The sequence below is a fragment of the Triturus cristatus genome, chromosome 9, assembly GCF_964204655.1.
Source record: "Triturus cristatus chromosome 9, aTriCri1.1, whole genome shotgun sequence".
In the NCBI taxonomy this organism is placed as follows: Eukaryota; Metazoa; Chordata; class Amphibia; order Caudata; family Salamandridae; genus Triturus; species Triturus cristatus.
Window position 1 is genome coordinate 794,325,035 of NC_140592.1, and position 19,610 is coordinate 794,344,644.

General features: G+C 44.8%; 1 protein-coding gene across 8 annotated transcripts in view; it reads left to right on the forward strand.

Annotated features, from left to right (window-relative positions):
• SYT16 (synaptotagmin 16) overlaps window positions 1-19,610 on the forward strand; it is a 601,801-nt gene that overhangs the window by 430,761 nt on the left and 151,430 nt on the right. For 5 of the 8 annotated variants that reach the window (XM_085626194.1, XM_085626188.1, XM_085626189.1 and 2 more), the window contains 2 exons: window positions 309-521; window positions 9,940-10,196. In XM_085626194.1, coding sequence (XP_085482320.1) covers window positions 309-521; window positions 9,940-10,196 — 470 coding nt within the window. The remainder of the gene's footprint in view (window positions 1-308; window positions 522-9,939; window positions 10,197-19,610) is intronic. The other 3 variants (XM_085626191.1, XM_085626192.1, XM_085626190.1) reach the window with 1 other exon arrangement.

Genomic DNA, 19,610 nt, shown 5'->3' on the forward strand with positions numbered 1-19,610 from the left:
ATCAGTACAAATCAAGTAAACATTGGCACAGTTCTGAGTTATTATTACCCTGCAAAGGCACAGCTCTAGCCACAGGTTGTATGGGTCTTCAACCTTTTAACAGCATAAACACATTTTCCCTTTAATAGGAAATCAGTAGGATCTGATCATTTGAGTCTACCCTTCATTTTGTACATAAAACATAAGAAACAACCTCTCCACAGAAGGGCTCTTTAGACATGTCCTTAATGTTGCATGCATGAAGGTGTATCCATCCAGTTGGTTGAGCGTCCGAAGTTGTCATGAGCCTATATTCTGTTTTCTCCCAGTGAACAGTTTTGGGGAGGATGAGGATCTCACCACATCTTCCGACAGTGATGAGGAGGTGATAAAACAGTTTGAGATCTCGGTATCTCGCTCACAGAGTTTCCGGTCAGCAGTGTCCGAGAAAGCAACTCAGGCTGGTTCCGAGCGTAAGCAGAAATTCAGCCGCTTACTGTCCAACCACGAGGAGGGCAGTACAGAAGCCTCAGAGTGTGAAGGTATTCTCAGCATGGCACAGGAGATATTTGCATTGAGTCTGCAGCATCATCACATGCCTTTACAGTTGCACTCTTTAAACTTTTGTTTGAAAGCATTTGTTCTGTTTTGCTATTATTCACTGCATGGCCAAGCTCTTTAAACTGCATTGCTTGAAAATGTAGCTGTACCTCAAATGTTGGTTGAGTTTTTTTTGTCTTCATGAACCAATTTCCTTACGCATACTGCAATACAGTAACAAGTAACACAATTTGCTCTGTTGGATACTACCAGTGCATAATATTTGAGATAAGTAAGACAAATAATCTTGACACATTGAAAAGTTGCATTCTTGGGGTTTCATTGTTTCTTATTAATGAACACCTTTTCTATTTTTCCGGTTGATAATCCTGTTATAAATTTCAGTTTAAAATGCAACAATGGTAATACTTTGTGTATTTGGCAGGAGCCCTCATTAAACTGAGTCCTACTCTTCCAGGCCAGACTCCCATCAGAGTGAGGGTGAGTTGTGTCAGGAAAACAGAGAACAGTGATAGGTTTTTAAATATAGCAAACAGTACGATGATGTCCGTGATGCCATGCACTTATAGGAGACCAACATCACCAAGTGGCAACAAGGCACTAACAGGGATGGTTCCTCCCTGCTGCGAGCGCAGCAGACAAACACAAATAAATAAAATGGAATGGAAATGCCATGTTATTTTGCCCTCGCCTCCCATGTGGTAGGGGGCGGGGCTGAACACTGAAATTGCAGAATGACTGCTTTTCTTTTCAGTGCGCATGTCAGATTGTCCAGCTGTCTTGTGATGGCCAGCCCGACATGTGCACTGTAGACGCAGCAATCACAGGGCTGTGAAAGGATTGCTGGCATAGGACCCCAGCCTCAAAATGAGTGCTGGGTTAGCCTGCCCCAACCAGTCTTGGAACTGCTCTCATGATGAAAACAGCATTAAAGAAGATCCAGGATTGGTTGGATTCGCATTCCACTGGGCAGGAAGGAAGTCCTTCCATTCCTGCACATGGAAACTAGGGTAACAATGCCACATCGGTTGGAGCCACATTTATGGTGAGTTTGACACCATCGTGTCTCATCATATTTTAGCACTGATAGCTGCCACTAAACTCGCTGGGACCAGGAAGTCCCAATCAATTGCTTTAACAATCAATTTTTTTATATAGCTTTTAACTCCACGCGTGTTATGTTTCTAGGCACTGTAAGAACAGTTATTATTACCCATTTTTGCGTGAAATATTTTTTATTGTTTTAATATACAACAAACAAGGAGTGTGTATACACCACGACAATATATCAGCAAATCATTATCCAAACATTACAATGCGAGTACATTACCAACTCCACCCTACGTTCTTCCCTCCCCTCTTATAATGGATCTTTTCTGCAGGAGTCTAACTTCAGAGGTATTATCTTAGGGCACTCCCAAAATATATCATTCCCCCATCTGCCCCACTTCCCTTCCCTGTGTGTTACTTCCAGCAAGCAATCAGGTATTAACCCATAAAATCCTCTGGATCCCCTGCGCCCCATATAGACCACTTTTTCAACAAGTTTACAGTGTGTCATGCCCTCTTCCCAATTCCGGACAAATGAGGCTGTGTAACATCCCCATTTCTTTCCTATGTCTCCTTTGGCTACCATAAACCCCAAATTCACTAAAGTCTTCCTCGTGAGGTCCGAGGGTTTCCACACGCCCAATAAGAAAGACCCTTTGGGATAATAGTTCAAGGGCCCCCCTACTGCCCCCTCCAGAGATTTGGTCACTCGTTCCCAGAATGGTCGCACTGCAGGGCAATGCCACCAAGTATGAATATAAGTACCCTCTGTGCCACACTTCAAACACACAAGAGAGTTGTGGTCTTCCCAATTATATGGAGCAATGTCCTGGGGTAATATGTTCTGTATAACACTTTGAGTTGAATTAACTTAAAGCTAGCCTTGAAGACCCCCTCTGCAAAGAAATTCAACGTGTCTTGCCAGTCGTCATCATCAGTTTCTCCCGGGTCATTCTCCCAGCTATTTTTTTGGTGCGGCAGCGGTACCTGAGTATTCTGCATCAGTGTGCCATGTGTCAATTATATAAATTCATGCGCTATCTGCCCATCTAATAGTCACCTCTCCAATAGGGATTCCTCCTGAGTTTCCTCATCAGGGTCTATGCTGCGGATCGGGGCATGTCTAAGCTTTAGCCACTGTGTGGACAGCATTCGGTACTCTCTTTGGAGATGTTCAAAGGGAACAACCCCGTTAGCATCTCATACCTCAGACAGTGTACTGATGCCCATATGGTCCCACCCTGAGTAGCCACCTGTCTCAGTCTAGTGCACTCCCAGAGGGGCATACATGGTGTGAGTCTTTTGTCCCACTTCATCTCTCTGAGGAGGCTGTTCCATGTGTCCAGCACCGTAATTGTAGCTGGACAAGCTCGCTCATGTAGACCGCTACCATATAGCATATGCATATAGCTATGATCTCCCATTCCCCATCTGTCCGCCCGCACAGCCAGATCTTCTCTTTCTGGATACACTCAGTCATTTACTACTGCAACCTACACTGCCTCATAGTATTTCTGCAGGTTTTGTAATGCAATACCTCCATCATACTTAGCTTGTTGCAGAATCTGTAGTGCAATACGGGTTTGTCCCCCCACCCAGAGCAGCGTCCTCAGTAAGGTGTCTTTGTATGGGAAAAGTGACTTTGGTCATTTATATGGGCAATACTGGTCTACATACAGCAACCTGGGAATTGCGACATTTTGAACATGGCAGCTTTGCCCATTAGCAACAAGAGCAGAGCAGAGCACTCCAATATCTGACGTCCCTTTCTAATCTTTGAAGCAGTGGTTTGAGATTAGATTGAGCTCTAGTGATCCATATTCCCAGATACTTAAAACTATGGGGTTCCACTCGCACTGGTAGAGGCATCGGTCCCATTTGTCTCCATCCCCCCGTGAAAAACAGAAGTGACTTTTCCCAATTAATAGCACAGCCTGGGAGCTCCCCAAATATTTGGAATATTTCACTAACTTGGGCGATCGATTCATCTGTGAGGGTCAGGCAAAGTAGGATGTGGTCTGCATATAGTGATTTACGTTCTTCCTATCCCGAGGTTCGGGTCATGAGGTTTGCCAATGGCTCTGTTGCACGGGGAAGAGCATTGGGGAGAGAGGACATCCCTGTCTCGTTCCCCTCCCGGTAGGGAAACCCTCAGACATGCAGCCATTAATTTTTATTCTGGCACAATGATTCTTGTACAGCAGTCTAATCCATTTAATGTAACAGGGCCCAAATCCCCTTCTTTCAAGGAGCAGAAGCAAATAAGGCCATTCTACTGAACCAAATGCCTTATTGGCATCCAAGGATAGCACTGCCCAGTGTTCACCCCCAGTATCTTCTTGCACTATAACATTATGGAGGCACCATATGTTGAGCCTGGTAGAGCGGCAGGGCATAGAAACCATCTGGTCAACATGGGCCTGATCAGTCACCACCGTAATAAGCCTGTTAGCCAGCATTTTTGCCAGAATTTTGGTATCCGCATTAAGCAGCGAAATTGGCCTATATGAATTACAGAGTTGTGCTGGCTTCCCTTCGTTGGGTATGAGCACGATGATGCCCATTCGCAAATCTTCCGGCAAGGACCTTTGCCGGAAAGCATCATGAAACATCAAGAGCATCGGCTTAACCACCCTACCTGCTAATTTTTATTTTGTTCCAAATTTTTTTATTGGTTGTTCTCATCAACAGTAATACATATACTCAAATCAAGCACAAACAAATTACTCACATGAAATCAATAAACGGACATTATACAATGATGCGAGAGGTTAAGGTGGTGTCATGGCATTGTATGTAATGCGTTCCTAAATCTATGACACACCCTTTGGGAGGATACATGAAGAGCTGTAAGGGCCACCTTAAAGACCCTACCTGCCATTTTACCGAAGAATTCTATGGATACTCCGCTGGGACCTGGAACCTTCCCAGTCGGCATCTGGGTCAACGCCTCTGCTATTTCCATATCTAAGAGGTTCGCTTCCGGCCTCTCCCTCTGTTCCAGGATCAGGGTCCTGACTGGGCAGTCTCTCACTAATCCCTTTATCTCCTCCATCCAACTCCCAGCCCTGGGTGTGTCAAAAGCAGCCATATACTTTGCAAAGGCTTCCATGATCTGTCTACTGCCCCTAATTACCCTTCCAGGTTTCAGCTGCAGCTCCCTAACATGCATCAGTTCCCTTTCCCTGTGGCCTATCCAGGCCAACATTTTACCTGCTTTGTCTCCAGCCTCATAAATACGGTTTTACTTGACCAATACGGACGTTTTTACTTTATGGCGTGCAACTTCCTTGTATTTCGTGTGCTTATTTTCTAGCTTCTGAACCAGGGATGCAGTCGGGTGGGAAACACATTGTTTCTCAAGGTCCCCAATATTCTGCCCTAGTTGTTGTAGGCGCTGCACTTGTACCTCCTTTCCCTTACTTCACCCTCAATCAACACCTCCCTAAGTGTGGCTTGTATGCCTCCCAACCTACACTGGCACTTACCACTGTGCCTTCATTTACACAAAAATATAACTCAATAACCTTATCAAGATCCTTCACTACATGCTTGTTGACTAGTCTCCAGGTGGCCATCCTCCAACCCTGGGGCTCTTCACTCCTCCCAGTGACAATGCTGACCTGCAGAGGGGTGTGATTCGAGATCCCCCTTGTCAAATATTTGGCTCCAAAGAACCTACCTCTGGTGTCTCTAGGTGTCAGAATATAGTCTTGTCTAGAGGACATATGGGAATGTGAGTAAAAGGAGAAGGCCCGCTCCTGTTCAAAGAGGACCCTCCAGATATCTGTTAGTCCTAAGGCTTGCACAAAGCCTTCTAATTTCCCTATCGTGGCCTCCCCTTCCAACTTGGTGCTCATTCTGTCTAGATGTGTATGGTGCACTAGATTGACATTTCCACCTATGATTGTAAAGGCCGTTGGAAAGCACGGCAGTAACTGTCCCAGTTTCTGAAGCATCTGTGTTTGGAGACCTGGTGGCACATAGACATTCAGAAGAATTACCATCTCCCCCTCCCATTTACCTCTCACTGCTGTGTATGAGCCTGCTGCATCTGACCAAGTGTGGTGGATGTGGAAGGTAAGATTTTTTTTAAAGAGGATAACCACCCCTCTGGAACCCTATGTGTATTATCCATAAGAGGCCATCCTATATCTTCCGAGGCAGTTGTGTTGCCCATCATTAGATGAGTTTCCTGGAGAAATATTATGTCAGCCTTAGATCTAGTGAAGACTCTAGTCACCTCATCTTCACCCTGTTCCCAGGGCTGTTATCATTCCATGAGACTAGGGTCAAGCCATGCGGTTGAACCAGAGCCATTGGAGTTCGGTATATGATCTGTTCCTACTCCGATAGGGTGAGTACCACATCTGCTGCATGTGTGGGTGGTGTAGCTCCCATACCTGTATAACAATTAGAAAACTCCCCAGAAACTTCCCCCTCCCTAACTTACCGTGCTGTGATCCGGAACATGACCATCCCCTAGTTCATGGTATGTGTGATCCCTCATCCTAAAGAACAAGAGAAACTAAGGGCCATATGTAGATAATTTCTATTTACCGATTCATAAATACCGAATTTTACCGATTCGGTATTTATGAATCGGTAAATAGAATGTAGGTAAACATTCGGTAATTATTACCGAATCGGTAATATTCGGTATTACTGATTCGGTATTTACCGAATCGGTAATAATGCATCCCTTCCAATTCATTCCTATGGGCCTGGAGGCCCATAGGAATGAATGGGAAGCCATTCACTATTACCGATTCGGTAAATACCGAATCGGTAATAGGGGGAGCATATTCATGGGTGGCAGGGTGTCACATTGACACCCTGTCGCACCCCTGAATCGTGCATGTGTGCACATGTGGCGCACATACATGCCCTAAGGGCATGTATGTCTGCCACATGGCACTTTTCAAAAAGCACAAAATTGCTTTTTAAAAGGTATTCGTTATTTACCATCAACTTGTAGTTGGTGGTAAATAACGAATCCAGAAACCAAAAATGCACTCACTTGAGTGCCCCCTACATAGGATTTCAGGATTCGGTAATTTACCGAATCGGTATTTTACCGATGTCTTAAAATTCCGATTCGGTAAATTACCGAATCCTGAAATCCAGCTACCTACATCACAATTGCCTAAATACCGGTCGGTAACGGGATATTTACCGATTTTCGGCCGTTACCGACCGGTATTTAGGTACCTACATATGGCCCTAAATGTACTATGCACTACTCATGCACTGCACCTCTACAGGCTATATATCAGAGGTAACAATCACACCACTTAGAGGATGCTGGTTCTTCTCTGGTCCAGTGTAGGCCCGGTACAGTCATGTTAAAGTAGTAGGCCCTAGGCACAAATTCTCAGTTGATGGACCTCAACTCTCTTGCCCGTCCCCCAACAGCCATACTCAGGGATCATCTGCATGAGTGCATATTAGGATCAGACAATATGCTCCGATGACATTGGAGTGATCACTGGAAGCTGCCCTCCCTCAGTCTCCATCCAGGAACCCAGGGAATCCGTTACCACCTCCCCATCCCATAGTGCAAGGAACCTCCATCTATTTTTGTCAAGGACATCAATGCAGTTTCTAACAGCAGTCACCGCCTGCCCCGCCTTCATCGGTGCCTTTGTTGGGGAAGATCTGCCACCTGCATCTCTCCATCTCCTGCCCTTCCGCTGCTTTCAATCAGAGTCATTGCCCGAAGGGCCAGTCTGGCCAGACCAAAGCCCCCTGGACTCCAGCCACTACCATTCTTTCTAATCAGATAATAAGAAATGCATCTTTCTTTTGCACTCTACTCTGAGTTTCGCCCAGAAAATAAGGGCATAGTTGAATTCATGTTGACGCTGTATTTTCTTGATGGCTATATAGTCTCCACATTGGTGTTGGACTAGGACGGTGCAGTCTGGGTAGATATTAACTTCCTGCCCCTCTAGGTTCCACAATCCATGGTTATGGGCAATCTGTCGGATGGTATCCCGGTCTCTGTAGTTCATCAACCTTGCCATTATTGGGAAGGTGGTCGTCCTGGGGCCCTCGTTGGGATCCTAGGCACTCTTTCCACCGAGCAAAAAATTGAGGGCTTTCCCTGTAGTACTGTTTCCTCCAACCAGCCTTCAATGAAGAGTTCGACACGCTGTCCTTCCACCCCCTGGGGACTTCTATGATGCAGACGTTATGTCTTCTAGACTTTCCTTCTGCATCTTCAAGGCGGCCCGAGAGCACCGCCAGCCTCTTCTCCAAAGTCGCACAGCGCTTCGTGAGGTCCATTGTTGCCGAATGTGTCTCCACTAGTTTAATTTCCGTTTCTCGGACCCTCTCCGAATGTTTTCCGTGGTCTGCGTGGAGTATGCCCACCTCGTTGACCACTGCCGCTATCTGCGCTTCTAACGTAAGTTAGGTATCTTTAATGGCTGCCAGATTAGTCGCAGTATGTGCAGTGAGAGGGTAATCTGCTGCTTGTGCAGGCAGAGCACTACTCCCATCTTTCTCCAATGGCACCTCAAATGTTTTATTCTTTGCGATCTTAGTCTTCCCCAGTCCTGTGCAGTCAATAGTGTAGGGGAATCTGGGGGGGGGGGTCTCTCTCTGTGGGTCAAAGAATAGTCAGTTTTCACTTGGGGCAACCCCTTGCTCTCGCAGTTGCCCCTGGGTGTAGGGATCAACCATGCTGGTTCTCTGCTGCACCCCAGCGATGCCTTGGGTATACTACAGCAGTAAGTCTGAGGCGTGGGACCCAGGCCCGCTCCCTCCTGTCAGTCCAACCAACACCCCAGGGGCAGATTCCCAGCCCTGGCCCAAGCACCAGGTGACCCACAGTGCAGCACTTCAGCCAGCCCCCAGGCCCATCACAGGTCCGGTATGGTAGGCTCTCACCCCTCTTGATCAACAGTGGTCTGTCCAGCACATTGCTCCAGTTATCGCCTTCCGCAGGGCTTTGCACTGCCCCTGTCTGGCCCACTCTGTTGCGGTACCAGAGAGACCCACGTAGCTCCAACCATGGCCCGCAGGGCATCACCAGGAATTCAGGCCAAACAAGTCAAGGCCATAAACCGAATGCAGGGCTAGTCCGTGACCTCCAATCTGTCAGAGAAGCCACCCACCCGGGGTGACAGAGGGGGAAGGATCACCGGGGAACCTGCTGCATTAACTCTAGGGCCCAATCACTGGTCAACGGCTCAGGGCCTCCCACGCGGAGAGCCCAGTCGATCATCGGCATCGTCACATGCAACTCCGCCAGTCCCCTTTAACCTCAGCTACGATGGCGGGTGTCACGGTTTGGGCTGTACTCCCCCTGGCTTCAAACATAATTTGATGGATATGGAAGAGTGGGAGGTTGAAGTTGCCGTTCCAAGATTTAAGCCCATGCTCTGTACATTACAGCAAATGAAAATTTAGAGCAATTAACTAATGCAGCCATCCACCTGATGAGGGAAGTAAAATAAGGGTAAGTGTACCAGGAGGCATATTGTCTTTAAGCTCCAGGAAAGACGATACTCAAAGCAATGTCAAAAGGAAAAGAGTGGAGATTTCACCACCACCTATACACATGCCGAAATCACAGACTCAGATTGTCAGCTAACGACATACAAGTCATACTCGCTGAAACCAATATCACAATTGAGCAAAGAGGTAGACCCCATGCCGCTTCTAGGCCTGGTGGTGAATGCGGGAGGGGGGGAGGGGCACATGTTGTGCCTCCCTGGCATTGCAACCCCGTTCCGGCATGGTGTGGCACACACAATATGGTGCATCCCACACCATGCAGGACCGTGCTGCAGGCACTGTCATAGCAGCGGTCTGCTGTTAAGGCTCGCCTTTGAGCCTAATACAACCGCCGCCATGAGAACGCTACAGCACCGCCTGCCTGCCCTGAATTCAGAGTCCGACAGGCGGGTGCACCATGGGCTTGACTGTCCTCCTGCCAGGGCACAGGTGGAGGTGCTGCAGGTGGACCACCAAACTCGTAATAAGGCCATAAGTCTGGTTTGCTAGTTAAATATTATATTTACATTAAATTAGTATATACATTCCTTAAAATGGTAATTATTTATTAGTATAAGCTTGATTTACTGGTTCATGAATTAAAAAAAAACCTCAACCTTTTATATTTTTAGTACTTTACAATTATTGCTCTTTCATATTGCCTCTGTCATGCTAATGGTCTCATCTGAAATTCAACAACATGCATTCATCCCAGCCTATTGTGAATGAGTTATTGAAATTTTTTATCATAACTTACACAAAGTACATGTGGATAGGAAACAAAAAAAGCAAGAAACAATTATAAAATCTGAAAACTCATATGATGTTCTTTCTAAAAATTAATAGAACTGGATGGTCTAAGCCAACTGAGTTACCAAGATAATATATCTTTTCCTGATGAAGACCCCACATCTTTCGACTCAAGGTCACCCTCTGAGGGAAGGAGCGCTGGAAGACTTAAAGTGGCTGAAAGGGATGCCACCTCACTTGGTAGCCTCAGTCGACAAGCTACAGAGGGAAGCCTGGAGATGGAGACTGCCATCGGCATGCAGGGCTCTGATGGAAATGATGCCACAGATAGCTCATGGGCAGCAAGTCCAGAGGTATGATATCTATTTAACATTTAAAGAAGTTTCTTATAACAAAGAACATCATTCAAAATTGCTACTTTCCATGGTCTAAGATTGTGTTGTTCATCCAATGCCTGACAAAGCAGCTTCCCAGGACCACTGCTTCTTGTTTTTCAGTTGTTTGGACTGTTCCAGTGGAAGTAGTATGTTAGAGAGTAAGGTATCCTGTAGCTTCAATCCAAAAAGCTTGTGTTGCAGGACAACAAAAAAGTAAGCTTCTGAACTGCAATATGCACTAGAAATGAATAGGACATGTCTATTGACCAAGGATTAGGCCTGGGTGAATTTATGATTATGCCTGCATAATCTTGTGTGATTTCATTCCTGCAAGTATTGCTTCTTATGTGAAATTCTCAGAACCATGCCATTACGCTGCATGGTATAGTTACAAAATTTTAGTGCAGTAGCACAAGAACAACCAAACAATCAGAATGCTGTTGTCCATGGTACTTGTGGTTATTGTTCTACCTCTTTAGTACAAAATTATCCCTTGCATTCAAAATGGATAAACAGATGCATTTTTCACTAAAACATAGTGCTGAAGGCTGTATTTCATATAATTTAGTGGACATTTGCTGAGTTTTTGTGGAATTTTGCATCATTACACAAAAGCAAGTCACACAAATTTCCCACACCTCAACTAAGGATGTGAATCCCGTTCTAGCCCTTTCACCGATAGATGGCTATCACTGGGTAGGCCCTCACCTGCAATACCTATTTACTTCTCTGAGGAATGCCAATTCATTTTTCTGTAATTTACCAACCCACCTGGCTCAGGTGCTACTAATGAATGCAGGGACAGTTTTGGTCAGGGTCGCCCTACTGAATTAGACATTTTGTAGCTCAGGAATAGCTTAATGCAGACCTGTCCCCCTCTTGGGTCACAGAGGCTCTTTCTCCATTAGTCTTATGATTGCCTATCTCAGACCTTAAATCTGGAACTGTAAACTGCTAAACCACCCAGTCATTTTTTTTTTTTAAACAGATTTTTATTGGGTTTTCAAGGTGGCATCAGCATAGAAAAACCGCCCAGTGGGGCACATCATAAGATGAAACAGTGCAAATAAAGTTCAGTGGAGTTATCCTCCCACTTATTATCATGGGGTCCCCCTTCTCCTCCCAATTTCAGTCCTTTCCTCGGGCAGGTGATGTGCGCTAGCCCCCTCTATTCCATCATCCCTTCCATGTGGTTGTTTCTAAGCGTCTCCTCATATTCGGCATCTTAGGAGGAGTCGTCAAATGAATACCGCCGCCGCCCCGTTTCGTCCCCATCCCACCCCCCAACTCCCTAAACTAAAGAATTCCCCTCACCCACCCCACCCCCTCAGGCATGCCGCTCTATCAATAAAACGTACGGGTATAATTTCCTATCTCATCCACCGTGCTCCATGTCCCCTACCTCCTGAACCCCAGGGGAACCGTCGTTAGAGAAAAAAGGGTGGAAGGAGGCCCTCAGCTGATCCGTCTCAGGCCCCCCTCTACGGTCGAGTTTGCCAGGGATCTCAGGGTTCAGTTGTCCGGTGCTGCGCTCCCCTCATCGAGTGCGTCTCCTTGCTACACCACCCAGTCATTACTGATGCTAAGTTCCCTGGGTGCCTATCCGGCAGGCCCCAAGCACCTTCTGCATGGTTGAACTGCTTAATGCTCTTTGAATGACTTCATTTACTTACATATTCATGCCTCAAGCACACACAGACATATGCATACAGGTGCTCAGCCAATCAGACACATGCTCGCACTCTATCACTCACTACTGTCCACCCTTCCCAACTGTCCTGAGCACGGCAATGCACTCTCTGTGGGTATCAGCACTTTTGCAGCTAATGCACATTAAGAAATACACTCTTCTCTTTGCATGCCCACCCATATTCATGTAGGGACATTGCACATGGTTCATCTGTTACATCAGACCTGCAGGCTCACACATGGGGCATTGTTGCTGGCTTGTGTGAGTGTGTCCACAACACATTACCAAATTCTAGTTTTGGTTCTAAAGCATTATGCTGCATACACATCTAACTGCTTACACCTCTCGGAGGAACACTATACAGAGTGAAGCACATGCTGAGAAGTACATTCAGGCAAAACATGAGAAATAGCAATGACCATATAGCCATAAGCCTAGAGAATGTGGGCTTTTGACACCAGTGATTGTGATGTATCAGCTGAAATGTAAAGTACACAAGTAAAATTACCACAATGCATGGGATACAAGTCAAGGCACACAGCCTTGGAATATATTAATGCTGATTTGTTGAAATGTGGCCACAACACAGGTTGTTGGATTCAAGTTGTTGCTTCCTGGGGTTGCTGGCTATCCATGGAGCGAGATGTTCCCTTGCAGCATAGACAGCTATTAAAACATATACTGAAGCATCACATTGTATGAATGGTTAATTCCTGACAAACTGGTATTAGTACACTCCTATGATGAGCTTAAAACTAAGTGTAATAGTTACTCTGATTTTCCTTGAAAAACAATGTGAGGAACTGTTGACAACTTGAATGTCTAAAATGACCACACCGAATGGGGCTTGAGAATGCGAACTATCCTCTGTTGCAATTTTCATGCTTCATGCAACAGATGAACTATGAAATATGAAACTAGAAAGTCGACAAAGCAGTTTGAGATGATCAAGGTGCAAACATATCAATGATGGTTTGTTGTAATGCCTCCACATCTCACATTTCTGGCTAAAGTTTCTCAATTATGTATAACTCCTACACAAATTAAATGAATCTGGCAGAACAGCCATATGGAACATCTGGAAAACCCATGGTAGGCTGGTGGACAGTGGGCTGCTTTTAGTTTTGATGGGCCTTTGACGCCTCAAAAACAGTAGTCTCCATTTGTACAGAGCTTTTCCTATAGACACAAAATACCACTCATTTATTGTGGTTATCACAACTTGGAGCGCAGTCTCACTTGTATGACCATATAGCGTTTGATTCACACAGCGTTTTCCTCTGAGCGTGCCTTACTCAGATTCAGGGGTATGACACATTTGAGTCATGGATTAGTCTCTCAGAAATTACTTCGAGAATAAGGCCTCTTGATATTGGCTAGCCATGGGGTTTCCTTTAGCGATATTACATTTACATCAAACCCTCTCCGATCCTGCGACCTTCAAATGTCAGTTTCCTGGTCCTTACCACTCAGACAGAGTTCTGGCCAGTGCACCATAGGTCCTATTACAAGAAAGCATTATGGGACCCTTCTTCCCCGGGTTGAGTAGTAAAAAAGGTTTAATTGGGGTGCAGTGGGCCCTCAACATCCCTTGGCTTCAGTGCCACTGCTCCTTCACCCCTTGGATACCTAGAACCTGCAGACAGGGTACAATCAACGTCATCCATTTGTTTCAATTATTCAATATTTTTGTATCCGATACAATTTCAAGATTAATATAATGAGATGCAGAAACAGAAAACTCAGATATTGTAGACTTTATACTATTGTAACAAATGGTTTAAATCTTCTCTGTGGTAGAACCATTTGCTCCAGTCGATTAATCTTTTTTGGAAATTGACCTGCATGATGTTTTCTCCAAAATTCAGCAACTGTGTTAATACAATCCATGTTCTTGACCCTACAGTATGAGTATGTCCTTACCAGTAAATTCTGCAATACTGATCTGAGTGAGGTGAATATTTAAAGTTACAGTTTGAGTTTCTCCCTGACTACACTCTCAAATGTTTGCGAATCACCTTTACTCCCTTTGCAAGTTCTCTCAGATGAAACTAGGTACAGTCAATGCCTTTTAGCACTCTTGCCCTGGGCATGTTAACAGGTCTCGGAAGAACTAGGAAGATTAAGTGACAACACCCCAAATGTGTGGCCGGATGTCAGCAGACTCTGTTGCTCTGATATATATCTGTTTATGTTTTTCATCGAAACAACTCTTCATTCTCGAGAATAAAAAAATGCAATTTGTCTATTCACATAAGACCTTCCAGAGCAGTTTCAAAGGCTGGTCTGTAATTGCTCTTAGTTCGATTACTTTTCCCTTTCAGTTTCGCACACCCATTGATTTTCATGACTTTCAAAAGTAGGTTTCAGTGCTCGCCTTCTCGGCTGGGAGGGTAGGCGTGTTTGACGTCACCTGCGGCGCGTGCAATCAATACCTCATACAAAGGTTACCGCTCGGCCGACTAGTGCCTTCCGATCAGAGAGTTCACCCCCACGCTTTAACAACATTGACCAGAAAATAATTAACAATATAGAAGATTTTCAGTACTGAGTGAACATTATTTCACTGCAACGATTATTTAAAGACTGTGGGCTGCCATTCTTCCTTTTGCTTGAGTAACATCGACCAAAAAATAAGAAACTCTACACATAGCAGAATGCCCAAGCAAATAGCAGCTGTGCTTAATAATAGACATTGTATTAAAACGTAACCAGTGATGACATTAAGAATGGTTCTGATAGAACCTAACCTTTGTCCCGTTGGGTTTTAGGAACGTGTGACAAGTGGCTCTCTGACGATAAACAATGAAGGCCCAATCTATGAACTTGTATTCAGGTGTGAGCCGGACATACACTTAGGTGTTGATAAGTCATGAGAGTATATGTTGAACATTTATGATGGGACTATGGCCCTTATTGCCATGGCGGTTGGTCAGACCGCCAACTGCCATCATATGGGGCAGGTGGCTGCCCGACAATGAGTTGGCCATCCCACCTGCCCTATTAGGATAGGACCGCTGTGTAGGCTGTCGTAAAATGACTTTTTCCACTGGGGCTTGTGTTGTGGTCCAGGAAAAGGGCTGCAGAACAAGCAGCAGTAGAAAAAGGCACTTTGTGCACATCCATACGCCGAGTGCTAGGCACCATGTGGTGCCTGGCACAATGGGGGATCGATGTGTGGGGTGCACTACATGTGCCCCCAGGGCCACTTAACAGTGTCCTTGGGGGTACAGAGACCCGACTTGGAGCCTCAAAGTCCCTTCCCTGTGTGCTCTTTCATGGCGGTGGCTGATCTTTTTCCTTCCCTACTAACATCGAAGGAGAAGTCGTGGAGGGAAAAGCGATGAAACTTAGTCTCTTTGCTCTTTTTTTGGTTATTCTACGAAGCTTTTTCCCTTTTTTTATATTCGTCTGAATTTGGGCACAATTAATTTTCCTTTCAGTTTTTACAACCTCTAGAACAGGTTTATCAGTTGTAACGCCCTTTCTATTATGAAAAATGGGGAAAAAATCCAGACTTTTACTTATTTTTTTCCTCATTAGAACCAGTAGTATCACCAGAAGGAGGCACGGAAACCCCAAGATCGGAAAAACTGCTGTAACGAGAAAGGCTGATTTATTTCACAAAGGTCTACAATGCACTTCTCCTTGCAGCTCTTCCTGCTGCTGGAGGGGGCGGCAACTTGGCATCCAAAGTCTCTACTTGCAAAAAAGGAGTCAGCGCATGCCTGGGGGGTGGTCTGTAAATTGGGGGTTTGACGGCAGCAGACACTCTTCTTTGGGGGAGGCAAACCTTTTTGAAGAATAGAGAGAGGTGTGACATCTTTCCCTGTAGAGTTTCTTTGTTCCAGGATAACCAATTTAGTCAATGATAAAAGAGAGTGCAAGAAGCAGTCAGAATTGGCGACAGATCTCTACATAAGAGCCAATATAGAGGTCAAGACTCTTTCCAGGCAGTTTAGGGAGTCAGATAAGAGAGCTGTATTCTCAGGATGGTTATTTGGCAAATACGGACTAAGAAATAATTCAGGAGTAACTGATGCCCTAGGGTCTGCTCTAGAGATAGATAGAGATAGACTGCTAGGCGTGCTACTAAAAAGCTGCATTTGCACAGTGGGGCTAGAAAGTGTGTCCCGACCAACTGCCCCAGTATTTGATAAAGGAGAGATATTTTAGGGTAGTTTAAATACCTGAGGGTGTTTGGCAATAAAGTCCATATTTAAATCAGGGAGGGTAAAATCTTCATGTGGAATAACCTCCTCCTAGGATGCAAACCCATTTCCTGCCCCGGACCTGGGCTCCTTCTCAGCGGCAGAAGAAGGGGTTTGATTGGATATAGGCGACTTATCCATATTAGTTGTACCATCCGACTCCATATTCCCTCAGCACGGTTCGGACATATTTACCAATGCAGCCACTTAGAGAAGAAGTGGAAATGCTGTTGAGTCCTTTCACGATGTGTGGCTGTAGTGACTTATTCCTCAAGGGATTGGTTTTAGTCTTCTTGCAGGCTCTTAGGAAGATCAATTTTACAGAACGAAGTTTTTTGACAGTCATGATTCGCCTACCTGTTCACCACTTAGGCAGACCTTTGATCGAGGACTGCTTTTCTTTCTCTCCTAGACCAGCCACTTCTCTTCATAAAAGATGCTGATTAGTGCTTGTGTCAATAAAATTATTGTAGCTCATACAAGAATGTGGTTCGCCGAGGGTACTCTTTACTTTATGTTGCCTGCTGTAAAGCTAAAGAGCGACTTAAAGGCTAGAGGGCCAGTCCTGTCCAGCTGTGGAGTTGTACCAATGGCCCTCCAGTAAAGAAGACATCAATCCTTGGGCAGTTCCAGTAGCAGGCGAGGTGGCTCCACCAGGCAGACTCATACCAGGGAAAATAAAAATGAGGAGGGGAAGTAAGTGAGGAGGGGAGGTAGACCCCAAGCTGGAGCTCACTGGGTCTACCGCAAGCCGCAAGCTGCATCCAGACCAAGCTCGACCTCTTCTGCGAAGACCCAGGCTCTCTCTTAGTGGGTAGTAGCTACTACACCCACGCTCAGGCCTTGTCTCCACTTGCTCAGCGCCAATTGGGCTCCTGCCCAACACCTGAGGGGAATCCACCAAAGAGGTCAACTGGCTGTCCTTGTGTCAGACGGAATGCCACATAGACTACTAAGCTGACGTAGCAGCTTTGCCAAATACAGTAGTCGAAAATTCGAAAATTGCAGGAAGGTATAATTGCAAGAGGAGCAGTGAATTAAAGAAGGAGCATTAATTCGGCCGGCTGAATGGAACATATGAGAAAAATAACGCCGCTAGCAGCAGGCACCATCTGCACCACCGGGAGCCCAGGGTTAGCCGCTTGCCGCCAGCTTCCCAATTGAGCCAACAGCATCAGCACAACAACAGAGGCGGCAACAACCAGAGTGGCCGAGGCACGCCAGGCACCCTTTACTCCCAGGCAGCTTCCGGACAAGTACCTGACTTCAGCATGCCAAGTCTGCAATCTGTCGAAAGATGCACAAACTGCCTGGCTCCTCCTGGCCTATGGCTCCTGCAGCTCCTAACCTGCGGTTCCTCGGGGTATCAAGGGGATGGCATCCAGCACCCTGCTGCCATGCTGTTCTCGGCTCTTAGCTCTCGAGTTCCTGCATTCTGCTCCGAGAACCTCGGGTGACGTTGCTTCCGTATCCGTAAACCGTAATCAGTGTTAGTCCAACCTACATCATAATCGGCCCCATTGTGTAATAAAAATGTTTACAGGAGAAAATAAGTATGGCTGATTTTTATAGTTATAGGAGCAACCAGATTTAGTATGCATTCATTATAATAAAATAAATATAAAGTAACCCAATAAAGGTCAAGAAATAGAGAATGGAATCAATGTCTTGCCTAAACAGGGTGTAACTTCTGATGCATGAAAGGTGGTGACCCTGTAGGTTGTGGGCCATGTCCTTAGATTGACAGGATTGCTAGCGCAAAGGAGTTGGACCCCTTTCTTACCTACCTGTGACGGACCATTTGAGAGTGCTTGAGTAATAAAAGAGTTAGGTTCAACTTCGATTTACAATTACAGTGCAACCCATTTGGTCACACAATGAACTTCAGAGTCGATAAGTAGGACTAAGTATGGATTTATTCCAAATTCGAAGCCAAAGTAATATAAATGATTCTCAAAAACATAGTATAGCAGTACAAGATTATCAAAGGAAAGCCAAAGTGGCAGACAAAATTTAACCTCAATAGCAAGTAACAAAAGAGGATCTCAGTAGCAATTGTACAAAGTATAAGGAAAGCAGTCTGCTGATGAGATTGTAAGTTTCGATCCTCCTGCCTAAAATGCATAAGAAATTCTACCTAAGCTCACCTACACTAAAGAATACTGAAGGAAACCCTGATTAGATCCATTAAATAGAAAGGTGTCAGCGTAACTTCTGTAGAAGTTCTCTAGAGCAAAGGTATTGCATAGCATGAAGACACACAATGAGAATTGCGTATCGAGGTCTGTACCTCTGCTTGTCTGAAAGGAATCTGAACAAAGCTAAGAGTATTCCCTAGTTATACCAACATAAGACTATCTAGAAACAGTATCAAGGGTCCAAAAAGTGACCACCTTCAAACAAGACTCTTTGGCAGACACACTCGTAATTGTTCTTCTTTGATCCACATATTCAAACTGACCTTGGATTTCATATCCTCATTCCGCACAGTAGTCTTACCTTCTGCTTGTTAATTTTTATCACCTTTGATTGCCCTCACGCTTCCATATCTGGTTCACACAATTCATCTATTCATTAGATCATGCACCAGGCACCTGCAGAGGAAAGAAAAACACAGCACCTAAAGGAAACTTTCACGTTGAAGGTTAAACGTTGTGAAATCCAAATGCTTTAGGCCTGTGGTCAAGTTAGCAAGGCTAGGATTCAATACACATTGTAACTACGTGATTACAGATACATAGACAGTCATGTTATAAGTGGAAAATGCAATTCTAATACATATATGTGCATTATGCCGACAGTATAGAATAACTTTAAATGAATACGTGAATACATGACGATTAATCAATATTATTAAACACAAGTGTAAATATTTTTGAGAACTGCAATTCGTTGTTACTGCAAAAGAAACATTAATGTACACACGTATATAAATGTCAAGATTATATTGTAAATGCATTTTCTATATGACTAAGTACACTTTACTTCATTAGTACAGTTATACCACATGAATACATAAGTACCTTAATATACGTATATGTGGCCTAATCAACAATAATGAGGGTGGAGCCAAAATTATGGTGCTCCAGTTCAAAGAAAGGGTGTGCATGGTAAGAAGCAGTTTATTTGAACAATCTAAAAGATCTCAGTTCTTAGCTGAGACTGCTTCTTCATGAAGCAACATTTTGATGGTCTGATGCCAAGGACATCTTTAAGCTCAGGTCAATGGTAATTTAGATGTCTCGCTGGAGCAGTTAAAATGACTCTAGTACAAAGATAGAGTTCTAATGGCAAACGGGCTTCAACTAACAATTCAAGCAACGCACCCCATGGAATAGGATCCTTGTTCTTGGTATGGTGATTAAATAGTAGTGCAATGGTCAGTAGTTTGGGGTGATCCGAAAGGATTCAATACATCTTGGGTCGCGCTGAATATTCTTATACCATTTGAGCCAACATTTGTTAATGGTTCTCAGGGATAAGAAGTGC